The sequence below is a fragment of the Medicago sativa genome, chromosome 7 (genome assembly GCF_051527215.1).
Source record: "Medicago sativa cultivar Bolivia chromosome 7, Bolivia_mono, whole genome shotgun sequence".
Taxonomy (NCBI): Eukaryota; Viridiplantae; Streptophyta; class Magnoliopsida; order Fabales; family Fabaceae; genus Medicago; species Medicago sativa.
The window spans coordinates 53227096-53240508 of NC_140755.1; the positions used below are offsets into that span (position 1 = coordinate 53227096).

Genomic DNA, 13413 nt, shown 5'->3' on the forward strand with positions numbered 1-13413 from the left:
GCTTGCCATACCAACCGGTTTATCTGAAACAAATAAAGATTGGGATGAGACATAATGTCTCAGTGAGTTCCACCTAATCCTAGGCTATAGGTAACCTCGGGGGAAATCTACGGTCACCACGTGTCTACAATACAACCTGACGGTTGATTATAAGTGTCGGTCATGCTTTCCTAGACGGTCGTGCATACTAGATCCGTCGTAGGTTCATCTTAACTTGTCATAGGTCTTGCTAACATTATACGTATCATGGCGGTTAAGGGGAACCTAAGACCGCTATGCCAAGATATGCTCAACGCATTGAGGCCTAAACATAACATAATCATGACACGATTCTAAACCGGACGATTAGGGAAACCTAAGATCATCATCGGCATAACCTTCTTTACTTGCTTTATTCATAAACTTGTAAGTGTCTAACGTCATATCATAAACATGTTCATTTATTAAGTTAGAGGTTAGCTTTGAGCAACAACATTATCTGAGTTCATTTTACGGATAGCCCCGGGGTGGAGTAAACCCAAGCACAATCCCTTACTAAACCGATGAAAACCTATCTAAGGTACATCAGACTCCCTCAGTGTCGTGCGGGCCCCCTTACGAGCTTATCCCGTTTCACCTAGCGGAAACCCCTCGAGCTCCAACCTAATGTGGATCACAAGAGACACGACACCTACATCTTTCATTAAAGTCTTGGCCTTAACGTTCATGAAAGGTTAAACCTATACATGCTTTCTCTTTTACCTCGGATCCTTAATCGATCCATTAATGGTAAACTACATACTTGCTTGTTTACCATGGGTCCGTGAACTACCCGTTTGGCGGTAAAATACCTACATAGACATCTCATTCATAGTGAAAGAATTAACTTATCCATTCACGGCTTATCATGCTTGCATGGTCGTTCCAATTCTTATACGAAGAGAATACATTAATCTCTTCGCAGCTTAACATACATATGACTCATGCATAACATTCTAGTTCTCGGCAAGCTAGGCCGAGGCTCTATGTTCATTCCCCTCCTTAGTTTAACACTACCCGGACATATTGCTTATCATATCACTCTTGCGTATCATTTATCAACAACCATTGTTAATGATTTGTGCCTTTCCCTTGTTTAGAATTGTACTTTAGTCACTTGGAATTGAGGAGTTCATAATTTAATAAAGGATTGCAAGAAACAGGCCTCGAACGACATTTCTGGACCTAAAGAAAATTTTGGAAAAATGCTATCATCAGGCTGCACGCTTAAGCGTGTTCCCAAGCGTGCAGGACCAGTAGTTACGACGTTTTGCACGCTTGAGCGTGCTGTGCACGCTGAAGCGAGCATTCATTAGTCCAGAAGTGCAGAAATCGTATTTTGACATAAAAACCTCAATTTCAAGTGTTCTAATGCATCCTAATCTTCCAGAACATCATAAAAACAACTTATATCATATGCATGGCAACAATTAACAACATTTGATCATAAATGATACAAAGGGGTTCTATAATCCCTAATTTCATATCTTAACATAAACAAGTTCTCTTACATGAGATTCACACAACCCAAAGGTGATTAAGCTATCTAAGAACTCACCTATCAAGATTCTTGTATTTGCTTCAAGTTCCAAGCTTCCAAAGATCAAAACCTAACTCTTGCTTCATCCATGATCCTTAGCTTAACAATCAATCCAAAATTCTAGTTGTTTCTTGAAGGAGAAGAAGAAGATCATGATGCTTGCTTCATCACCAACCAAAGGATCCTTGAGAGAGTTTGTGAATTTGAGAGGGAGAGAGACGATGGGTTCTAGAGAGAAGGAGGAGAGAAATTTTTAGAGAGAGAAACATCCCAAAATTATGAAGATTTTGAACAAAAATCACTTATATACTCCCTTGTGCGTTGGTACTAAAATGCCCTTCGTCTTAAACGTGTTTAATCTGACACTGATACTTAACTCGTATTTAGCTTACATCACGTAATAAACATTTCCCGTCATACTTACTTTCCATAACATTAACCCTCTGGCACGTTCGACGGGTAATATTCTTATTGCCGAAAAGCGGGATGTTACAATTGTTCCACCCGAGAATCAAACCAATGTGCTCTTGAATAGTTTTTTTTTTTTTTTGTGGAGCTCATTAACCATTTGATTTTTATGGGATAAGGTTTGGTTTTAGTCGTTGTATTTATTTTAATATTTTTGTATACAATTACAATATAAAGGTAGTTGATATTTTAAATTTATTTTACCACGTTTAAACTTATAATATTTTTTTTTTTTGAAGGTTTTAAACTAAGAATACGATATTTATTTTTGTTAAAAAAGGAACAATTTGAAAAAAAAACAACTTAAATTTTAAAATTATAAATTAATTCATAAAAATAGTAATGTAAAATTTTACTTCATCTTAATAATATTAGATATAAGAATAATGTTTTTCTTCCATTAAGATTTATTAATGAATAACAAAGTTAATATTATCTGAGTTTATCCACTTGAGCTACGTCTTGGAGACGAACATAACATGCTAACAACTAACATTTATCTATAAAAACCACAACCACAATACATGCAATCGTGGTTTCACACCACAATCGCATATGTGACGGAAACTTTAAACCATCAAGCTAATCATATCCATTCAGGCATTAACGTTAAAATTTAGCTAGCGCCATGAAATCGAGAAAAACTTTCCCTTTATGTGCAAAATGAGCTTGAACTTCTCCTAAACCTCAACCGGCAAAAACTAAGTTATAGATCCAACCTCAAAGTGATAGACAACTTTAACCGATGTGTGTAAGAAGAGCCTAAACGTTGTTTCGACCTCTGCCAAAGAAGAGACAAACCATATCTTATTTTTACAAATCTTATTTTGAAATAAATTAATCTTAAAATTTATTTGAAATATATATTTATTTGTGATATATATATATATATATATATATATATATATATATATATATATATTGAGAGCATTTGTGAAATATTTATTTACAACCAACTTTTTACCCCGTGCATTGCACGGGCTCTACACAATAAATTGAATAATCATACTATATATAAAAGTTGCCCCAAGCTAGAATTTTCGCCCTAATTTTTCAGAAGCCCTACTGATATTAATTACTGTTTTACCCTATTCCAAACTTTAATTATGGAAAATAAAAAGAAAAATTAAAAGAAAAATAGGGCTTTTCATCTGTTTGCGCTACAAACATGGGTGTTTCCGCTAAACCCTAACTGTTTCCGCCTAATCCAAATTTTAATTATGAAAAACAAAAAGAAAAAGAGTTGTTTTCATCTGTGCACAATTCTTCCAAAACCACAAACAGATCAACCACGCAAATAGAAAACAGATAAACATGAGAAAATAGAAAACAGATAAACAGATAAACACGCAAATAGACTTGCTTAATTGTTGTTTTGGCTCAAAGTTGTTTCCTATCACACATAAAGCCAGCCTAATCCAAATTTTAATTATGAAAAACAAAAAGAAAAAGAGTTGTTTTCATCTGTGCACAATTCTTCCAAAACCACAAACAGATCAACCACGCAAATAGAAAACAGATAAACAGATAAACATGAGAAAATAGAAAACAAATAAACAGATAAACACGCAAATAGACTTGCTTAATTGTTGTTTTGGCTCAAAGTTGTTTCCTATCACACATAAAGCCGCAAATCAAACAAAAGACTTGCTTCCTATATTGTTTCCAACCCTAACAAAAATTCGTTCTCCTTTTCTTGACCTATGGCTGGAAGAAACATGGAAACTCTCCTCTCCTATCACTGCCTAACTGGTATTATTTTTGCTGTTTTATGTAACGATTTTTTGTGCTTTAATTCTTTTTTCTTTTATATATTCTGTGGTTCATGAATAAACTGGTGAAATATCAAAGTGATAGTACACAAATCCTTCAATTGAGTTCTTTTAGAGAGTGATTTTTCCTAAACGTAGCTTTGGCCACAATTCTTGGCATATCAATTTGAAATTTCTGTGTTGTTGAATACATCATATATATAATTTAGATCAATGTAATCAATCTACTTGAACTGAATTTGCAGCTTTCTGATTATTTTTTGTTGTAGGCATTTCAGATATGTACCTATTTACACAAGTTCACACAATCCTGGAATATTGAAGTAACATACTACATGAGTTGCGGCCAAAAAATATAGGTATGAAGGTAATGTCATTTACTAATTGTATGTATGTATGTATGGATCTATGTATGTATTCAAGTATTTGTCATAAATCATTGTGTCTTTGAGGAAAATTTGTTAAGCTTCTTTGAGGTCTGCCTAAATGTTGTTTTTTTATGCTTATACATTTAAGAGGACACTTTTTAACAACAAAGATGGATTAACCAATTAGGGAATTTTAGAAGGTATAGTCATATTCATGGGTTTAGTGTTTTTCATATGAAATCATGGAGTTCATTTTTGTTCATTGTTTTTCTATATATCTTTAGTCTTGGACTACATAATGCATAAGATTCTTATTATTATTTTTCTTTTTATACAAACAAGCACACTCCAATAGCCAATTTTGTCTATGAACCATGGTTTTTATCTGCATGTTCTTTCCTTTATTTTGTGAATTGTAGTTGACATTGGATTGGATGAATTGGAAGGGAAAACTTTGCCCATGGTTTCAATAATAGCATTTATCAAATTTTTCTTTAGTTCCTACCTTATATGTGGTGTAGAGATTATACATTGTGTAGTCTTTACAGTTTATAAGATTGCAGTAGTGTTAGTTTGAGATTATATAGCCTCATACACTGGAAGTTGTATCTCAAATGTTAGAAAGGATAAAGGATTATGAGGATTTGCTTTCATAAATTAACAAAAACATAATTTTAAACTCTTTTTTTAAGGTTGATTTTTAAATCTTTGTTTGTTTCAGTTATATAGAATACATTAACTTTCAATGTGATTGACCTCTACAAAGGAACAACAGATATATGTAGTGTCGTTGGCAAGGTAGTCAATATAGATTGTGATATCTCCATATAACCTCTCCTTTAAGCAAATTGAAGACCACTTGATATTTTTTAAGTTGTTGCTCACGCTATGTATATAACCATGAACACATATGTAATTAAACATGCAGTTGAAAGAGACAACTTAAAAGAGCATGAAAAAAATAGAAGAAAGAGAAAACTAACTGATTTTACATTTAAGAATTTGGAGTAAGTTATATTGAATTTTGTAGTATCATATAATGATGAGTTTAGCCTTGGTCTTTGGCTATGTAGTGATCTTTATTTGATCATCATCACCTGCAATTTCTGAATTTTCAGTGTTTGCAAATCCTACTGCAATGGTAACTACAGATTCTTCTACTTTGAGCATGGCAAGTCCTCAGTCATCAGATTCTTCTACTTTTGATTTTTTTTTTTGGCATGTACTCCTTTTTTGTGTTTGATCTTTTAATAACTAAAGTTTCATATGATTTTGCTATTTCTTTTTTAATTAACCACTGCTTGCGTATAATATGCCTTCATTTTCTACCTTCTACGTAGTGAGTTTATAACTAGACGTAAATTTCTAGGAGACTTATGATATCTTATTTTCTTTTAATACCTTCTAAATAATGAGTTTGAATAACATGAGATAGAAAGTTCTGGTGCAATCTAGGTTGGGATTGGTAATAATCAATGAGAACTTACAGATTTTGTTCTCTGCCCGTTCGTGTTGAGAGACTTCATTTTTGAATAACTAATCCACATCATGGATATTGAATTTCATGATTTTTGGAGGTTTACTAATGCAATAATGTCTCATGATTGTTATATATGTGTAGGTTCACTAATGCAATTTTTGGAGGTTTATATTGCAAGAGAAAGATATGTTAATTTTTGGAGTTTCAGGACTGTTCTTGCAAGGCATTTGGCAAACATGTATGGAGGTTTTTGCTTATTTGTTGAAGTTAAAATAAATACTGAAGTAGGAAGGAAGATAATTTAGTTGTTGGGTATACTGGTTTATGCATAATGTAGCACGAGAATGACTCAATAAGGAATGAAAAAGTGCAGATCATGCAATGGTGCATGCGACAAATAAATATTATAAGTTTCCTTCAAAAAAAAAAATATTATAAGTGTTTTTTTTTTTGTACAGGAATACTATAAGTGTTTATTAATTATGTATGTATAGTTTGTGATACATTGGTGTTGTACTTGATGTATTTGGTGTAATTCAAAGTTGTAAATATACGCGGAGCAAAAGGTGTATGATGTAAACCTCTATAGACTCATATTATTGTGCCTTAACTTAATGAATTTATTTGTTGTCTTATTCAATTTTTTTTAATGAAATAGCAAGTTTGATTGTATATTGACAGACGTGAAATAGACTTTCAAGAAAGGATAAGTTTTCTAATGAGACCTTTATATTTAACCAAAATTAATGAGATCTTTTTATCAAGTAAAATTTAAGAAGAAAAATAAAAAACAATGACCTTATGCAACATCAACTTTTTATTTTATTTTTATGATATACTTTATACAATACAAACCTTTATATGTAAAAACAATTTTTGCTTCAAAAATACAAAACCATTTAATATGTTAATACGAATAAAATATCAAGAAGCAATTTGGGCTCTGCACACTTCTCTACCAAAAAAAATAGATACATTATCAATGGTTAAAAATATTATAACATTCAACTCTAAAAGACCTCCTTCTATAAAAAAAAAAAAAAAATCTAAAAAGACCCGTGCGGAGCACGGGTCGGCGTTCTAGTAAAGATCTAATTTGATCCTTTACATTATCCTTGCGCTCCGGTTGATTTGATCCTTTACATTATCCTTGCGCTCCGGTTGATTATTGGACAAGAAATAATTCTCAAATTTGTCCTTATAAAATGTCATATACTAATCTCCGATTATTTTTATGATGAGGTGAATTGAACCACAAAGAAATTGTGCGATCTAAAACGGGCCTCTAGTGTAAAGTGAGAATGGATACAAATCCAAACAAATCCTTATAAAAATTCAACGTCACAGCCTCTCAAAGTCCTAAACCCTAACCCTAGCTACTACTCTATTTCTCTCTATCCCTCTTAGTTGGTTAGGCCTTCCATAGTCTATTAGAATTCAAATTCAGACAAGAAGAAGAATGGTGATGCAGAATCTCATCGGAAAATCATTCACAAACCTAACCAACGTTTCCATGAACATCACCAAACACTTGTTATCCAATCAAAATCTCAAAGAAAAGAACGTTGTGTTTTCACCATTATCGCTCAACACCGTGCTCAGTATGATCGCTACCGGGTCCGAGGGTCCCACTCAAAAACAACTTCTCTCCTTTCTCCAGTCTGAATCCACCGGTGATATCAAATCCTTATGCTCTCACCTTGTTTCTTCTGTGCTCTCCGGGGCTCGCACCGGTGGCCCTTGCTTGTCTTATGTCAATGGTGTGTGGGTTGAACAGACAATTCCTCTTCAACCTTCCTTCAAACAACTTATGACTACTGATTTCAAAGCTGCTTTTGCTGCAGTTGATTTCGTCAACAAGGTACTAATGCTTTTATTTGTTCTCAAAAGTTAGGGTTTGAAGTTTAGTGTTATCATATTTTATTTTTTTAGTAGAGGATATGATAAGAAACTCACACACAACTTCTGGTGTTAGCGTGGTGTCTGCGTGTCTTTCATAGGTGTTAAAACAATTATTTATGAATTATTATAGAAATATAATATGGTCAATTGTTATTAAAACACAAATCATCGATGAATAGTCTGATTGTTATTTTTGAACAGACCATGATAGGTTGATCCATAATGTTAAATCTAACGAGTTCAATATGCTCATTCTATTAAAATAATTTTAAATCTAACCTGTTCAATATGCTCAATATGTAGGTCTGATTGTTACCGACTTACAAACTTTGTGTTGAAGATTTTAATCCTCTTTCTCAGTTGCTTAATTAATTGGTTAAAGAGTGACCTAAATATGCTCATTCTATTAAAATAATAGGAAATGCTAACTTGTGCCCTTAGGGCACATATTAAGATACCAAAGAATTTTTGCATTGAAAATTGTGCCAATTTATTTCTCAAAAGATTGAAATTTAAATTTTCTCAATAAATACTTCTTTTTTAGAAACCTTAACATGTGCTATTAGGACACAAGTTAACATGACCCTAAATTAACTGTTACTAATAATGTCGGTTAGTAATATTTTTTTTCATAGCTTAAACCCATAGTACAATTACATACAAGTGTGCCTTTAAAGCACAATAATGGACTGATCTACCTATTAACATTACAATCCAATCATGTTTCTCCCTTACAAATTTCTAGATCAATCCTTTTACATATAACTTTGTTTCCAAACAGAAAAATTTAAGTTTTACAATTCCATATACCAAAAAGATTGCAGGTTCAGACTTCACCCTTTCTGTTCTTTCATTTTGCGTGCGACATAAGTTAGTTTTCAGTGTTGGATCAATAAACCTAACTACTGGATAAAGTGAGATATTATTGATCCAATTGTGAAAAACAAACTTGTGTATATATAGTGCAAGGCTATCTTGTGCACATTAGAAAAAATCAATAATGTGACTTTGGAATGTTTTACCACTTGTTTGAAAACTGTATTATGAATTGATTTTTTATTTTGAACATACAAACTTGCTACTTGTAATTGGTATAACCATTTTCTGAGACATTAAACCTTGGACTCATTTTGAATACAAGCGCTAAAGATTACCTAATGTCTTGCCAATTAGCTGGATAGGTTTATTTTGCAACTCTGTTTCACCTAACTCTCTCCATATGTGGTGTATGGAAGCAACAAAATCAATGCGAAAAATATCAACAAAATGTTTAATTCTTCTGTTATAATGCCCGTGAAAAAATTCAAATGATTTATTTTATCATGGTTAATTTTACAATTGATACTGATTTGAAGGCTGATGAAGTGAGAAAAGAAGTGAATTTATGGGCCGAAAAGAAGACAAAAGGGCTTATTCAAGATCTTCTTCCATGCGGGTCAGTTCACAGCTTAACGAGGCTAATCTTTGCAAATGCACTATACTTCAAAGGAGTGTGGGAACAACAGTTTGATACTTCGAAAACAAAGGACTATGATTTTGACCTTCTCAATGGCAAGTCAGTAAAGGTCCCCTTTATGACGAGCAAGAAAAAACAGTTCATCAGTTCTTGCGATGGTTTTAAAGTCCTTGGTCTTCCTTATAAACAAGGCAAAGATGGGCGCGCATTCTCTATTTACATTTTTCTTCCTGACGAAAAAGATGGGTTGTCAGCTTTGATTGATAAAGTAGCTTCTGATTCTGAGTTTTTGGAACAGAATCTTCCTCGTGAAGAAGTGGAAGTAGGCAAGTTCAGAATTCCAAGATTCAATATTTCTTTTGAGATTGAAGCATCTGAGTTGCTAAATAAATTAGGATTGACTTTACCGTTTTCTATTGGAGGTTTGACAAAAATGGTGGACTCTCCTATAAGTCGAGAACTTTATGTTTCCGGCATATTTCAGAAGTCTTTCATTGAAGTAAACGAAGAAGGTACAAAAGCTGCAGCGGTGACCGTTAGCTTGGCATGCACGCGTTCTCGGTACGGTTCCCCTCTGCTCCCTCCAATCGACTTTGTAGCCGACCACCCTTTTTTGTTTCTGATCAGAGAAGAGTTTAGTGGAACCATACTCTTTGTTGGAAAGGTTGTCAATCCTCTTGATGGGTGATTGTTGAATTCCATAGTATCTCAAATATGTTTTCTAAACAACCCATTTTTATATTTTGAAATACATTTTGTTTCGCAATTTTTATATTGGTTCATCATCTGCATAGTTTTATAACTGTTCATATTAGAAATTTACTTTATTGATGAAAAATTTATTCATCGTGAAAATTCACTAGCTAGGAACAACTGTTATATGGTCATTTACTATGTAATGTACATGATGTGAAACAAATCACCCTTGTGAAATAAGATTTTATGAGTGATTGTTTATACTTTCTGAAAACATTGAATAGAGCACAAGTTTTTTCATTGTGTTTTAACGAGTAAATCAAGGACTATATTAGTTGTTCACTGTAAAAGAAACAGGAATACAAATATAAGTATAGGTTAGAGACCCGGCGTTGTCTGGGTTATACATATTAAAAAGGTTGTGTGTACGGATACATATATAACAATATTGAATTTAAAATGATTTAAATTTACAAAATAAAATCATCAAACATACCATATTAATGTTTGAATTATTTTATCGAAGAAATGTTGATTTTAGTTTTCCACCTAAATAAACCTATCAAAACTTGGTGATGGCGTATTTCGCAAGTGTACGAAACCGTTCAAGTAGTAAAGTTAAAACGGTAAGACCGAGTGTCGAACTCGAGGATCGCGTTATACTATCGAATTGTATTTAAGACTTAATTGAACAAAAAGGTACGAGATTTGTTTTCAATGCAATAATGAAAAATTAAACAAGTAAATATGATTAAGGTTAATTGGAGAAAGATGCTAGGGATGAATTTCACTAGATGACCATGAAACGCTAATAACTTAGTCTCAACTATTGAATCGACTCATATGATTGTTACCGAATTATCTAATTTATTCTTGCCCTAATTCCTTAGTGACAAAAACTTTAAACCTAAACTAAAGACCTAATTCCTTAGTGACTTTGAAGATTAGGGTTAAGCATTAACGAACAAGAATTCTCTTAATGATTCCAAGGGTTTGTATCTATTCCTAGATTACAAAGGCAAGGATCTCTTATTTCAAAGCATTTATCAATTCCACTTCCGTATCACAAAATAAACCGTAAATCAATTTAAAGGCGGCCGACACAATAAAAAGCATTAAGAACGGAAATAAGAGAAGCAATCATGTGAATTTCAATCAATAAAATAAACTAGGTCATAACAAACATGTTCATCTAGGTCTATTCATCCCCAACAATGGAGGGTTTAGTTACACATAATTGAGCAATACACAATAAAAGAAGAATTACAAGATGAATTCATGAATAAACCTTGTTAAAACTCCTTCAATGATGTTCCAAGTTGCTCCAAATCGCTCTCCTATGTGTTTCTAGGCCTTTTGATCTCCAAAAATCGTGATACCTTCTTCAGAAACACCTCTTTTCTATTTATAAGAAGCTAAAAATCGGCCACCGTGCTCCAGAAATCGGTGGCCGATTTTCCAAAACGCGTGCCAGAAGTGCCAAAATCGGTGGCCGATTTTCTCTTATCGGTGGCCGATTTTTTTCGAAGCTGATGGCCTAAAACTGCAGCAAAAATCGGTGGCCTATTTTACAAATCGGTGGCCGATTTTCAGTTTTCAAAATCTTCATTTTCTTTCCTTTTGTAGCTTGTAACTCCATACATTGCAATGAATATGACCCAAAATGATATAAAAATGCCTAAGAAAAACTAGGATGACAGAGTGTCATCAATTATAAACCAACATAAATATATTATGATTGGATATGATAGAAAGAAAAAAAAGTTTTTGAGAAGGTTAATGGGTTGTTTTTCGAAACCCAGACTCAAGTGTTTATGAAAAATGATTGTAGATATTTTGGGTTGAAGGAGATGAAAAAAGGTAAGTAAATGAGTTTATGAGAATTGATATAATAAAGAGAGGTACACGTGTTTTAAAATGTGACTATAGAATCTCAACCATTTATTTTTGATCTAGTGGTTGAGAATCATTCTCATCATTCTCATATAAAATAGGCATTCTCATAATAAACATCCTCTATATATATATATATATATATATATATATATTTCACAAATAAATATATATTTCAAATAAATTTTAAGATCAATTTATTTCAAAATAAGATTTGTAAAAATGAGATATGGTTTGTCTCTTCTTTGGCAGAGGTCGAAACAACATTTGGGCTCTTCTTACACACATCGGTTAAAGTTGTCTATCACTTTGAGGTTGGATCTATAACTTAATTTTTGCCGGTTAAGGTTTAGGAGAAGTTCAAGCTCATTTTGCGCATAAAGGGAAAGTTTTTCTCGGTTTCATGGCGCTAGCTAAATTTTAACGTTAACGCCTGAATGGATATGATTAGCTTGATGGTTTAAAGTTGCCGTCGCATATGCAATTGTGGTGTGAAACTACGATTGCATGTATTGTGGTTGTGGTTTTTATAGATAAATGTTAGTTGTTAGCATGTTATGTTCGTCTCCAAGACGTAGCTCAAGTGGATAAACTCAGATAATATTAACTTTGTTATTCATTAATAAATCTTAATGGAAGAAAAACATTATTCTTATATCTAATATTATTAAGATGAAGTAAAATTTTACATTACTATTTTTATGAATTAACTTATAATTTTAAAATTTAAGTTTTTTTTTCAAATTGTTCCTTTTTTAACAAAAATAAATATCGTATTCTTAGTTTAAAACCTTCAAAAAAAAATATTATAAGTTTAAACGTGGTAAAATAAATTTAAAATATCAACTACCTTTATATTGTAATTGTATACAAAAATATTAAAATAAATACAACGACTAAAACCAAACTTTATCCCATAAAAATCAAATGGTTAATGAGCTCCACAAAATAAAAATAAAAAACTATTCAAGAGAACATCGGTTTGATTCTCGGGTGGAACAATTGTAACATCCCGCTTTTCGGCAATAAGAATATTACCAGTCGAACGTGCCAGAGGGTTAATGTTATGGAAAGTAAGTATGACGGGAAATGTTTATTACGTGATGTCAGCTCAATACGAGTTAATTATCAGTGTCAGATTAAACACGTTTAAGACGAAGGGCATTTTAGTACTTTCGCACAAGGGAGTATATAACTGATTTTTGGGCAAAATCTTCATAATTTTGGGATGTTTCTCTCTCTAAAAATTTCTCTCCTCCTTCTCTCTAGAACCCATCGTCTCTCTCCCTCTCAAATTCACAAACTCTCTCAAGGATCCTTTGATTGGTGATGAAGCAAGCATCATGATCTTCTTCTTCTCCTTCAAGAAACAACTAGAATTTTGGATTGATTGTTAAGCTAAGGATCATGGATGAAGCAAGAGTTAGGTTTTGATCTTTAGAAGCTTGGAACTTGAAGCAAATACAAGAATCTTGATAGGTGAGTTCTTAGATAGCTTAATCACCTTTGGGTTGTGTGAATCTCATGTAAGAGAACTTGTTTATGTTAAGATATGAAATTAGGGATTATAGAACCCCTTTGTATCATTTATGATCAAATGTTGTTAATTGTTGCCATGCATATGATATAAGTTGTTTTTATGATGTTCTGGAAGATTAGGATGCATTAGAACACTTGAAATTGAGGTTTTTATGTCAAAATACAATTTCTGCACTTCTGGACTAATGAATGCTCGCTTCAGCGTGCACAGCACGCTCAAGCGTGTGCAAAACGTCGTAACTACTGGTCCTACACGCTTGGGAACACGCTTAAGCGTGCAG

At 32.8% G+C, this 13413-nt stretch overlaps 1 protein-coding gene and 1 long non-coding RNA gene across 3 annotated transcripts; both read left to right on the forward strand.

Annotated features, from left to right (window-relative positions):
- Positions 1–3587: 3587 nt before the first annotated feature.
- LOC146906739 (uncharacterized) lies at positions 3588–6286 on the forward strand. Of its 2 annotated transcripts, none has more exons than XR_015019940.1 (3): positions 3588–3778; positions 4068–4165; positions 5788–6286. It is a non-coding gene; the product is annotated as an uncharacterized LOC146906739 (long non-coding RNA). The 2 variants fall into 2 exon arrangements; XR_015019939.1 differs by having other exon boundaries at positions 3604–3778; positions 4068–4157.
- A 694-nt stretch (positions 6287–6980) lies between these two features.
- LOC146906740 (serpin-ZX-like) lies at positions 6981–9781 on the forward strand. Its single transcript, XM_085727221.1, has 2 exons — positions 6981–7507; positions 8904–9781. Exons 1-2 carry the CDS (start codon positions 7106–7108, stop codon positions 9690–9692), a joined length of 1191 nt encoding a protein of 396 aa, XP_085583347.1. The 5' UTR covers positions 6981–7105; the 3' UTR covers positions 9693–9781.
- The last annotated feature ends 3632 nt before the right edge of the window (positions 9782–13413 follow it).

Coding starts and splice junctions, on each gene's coding strand:
- LOC146906740 (XM_085727221.1), top strand. CDS start 7,106: ATGGTGATGCAGAATCTCATCGGAAAATCATTCACAAACCTAACCAAC. Junction 7,508..8,903: donor CAGTTGATTTCGTCAACAAG/GTACTAATGCTT, acceptor ACTGATTTGAAG/GCTGATGAAGTGAGAAAAGA.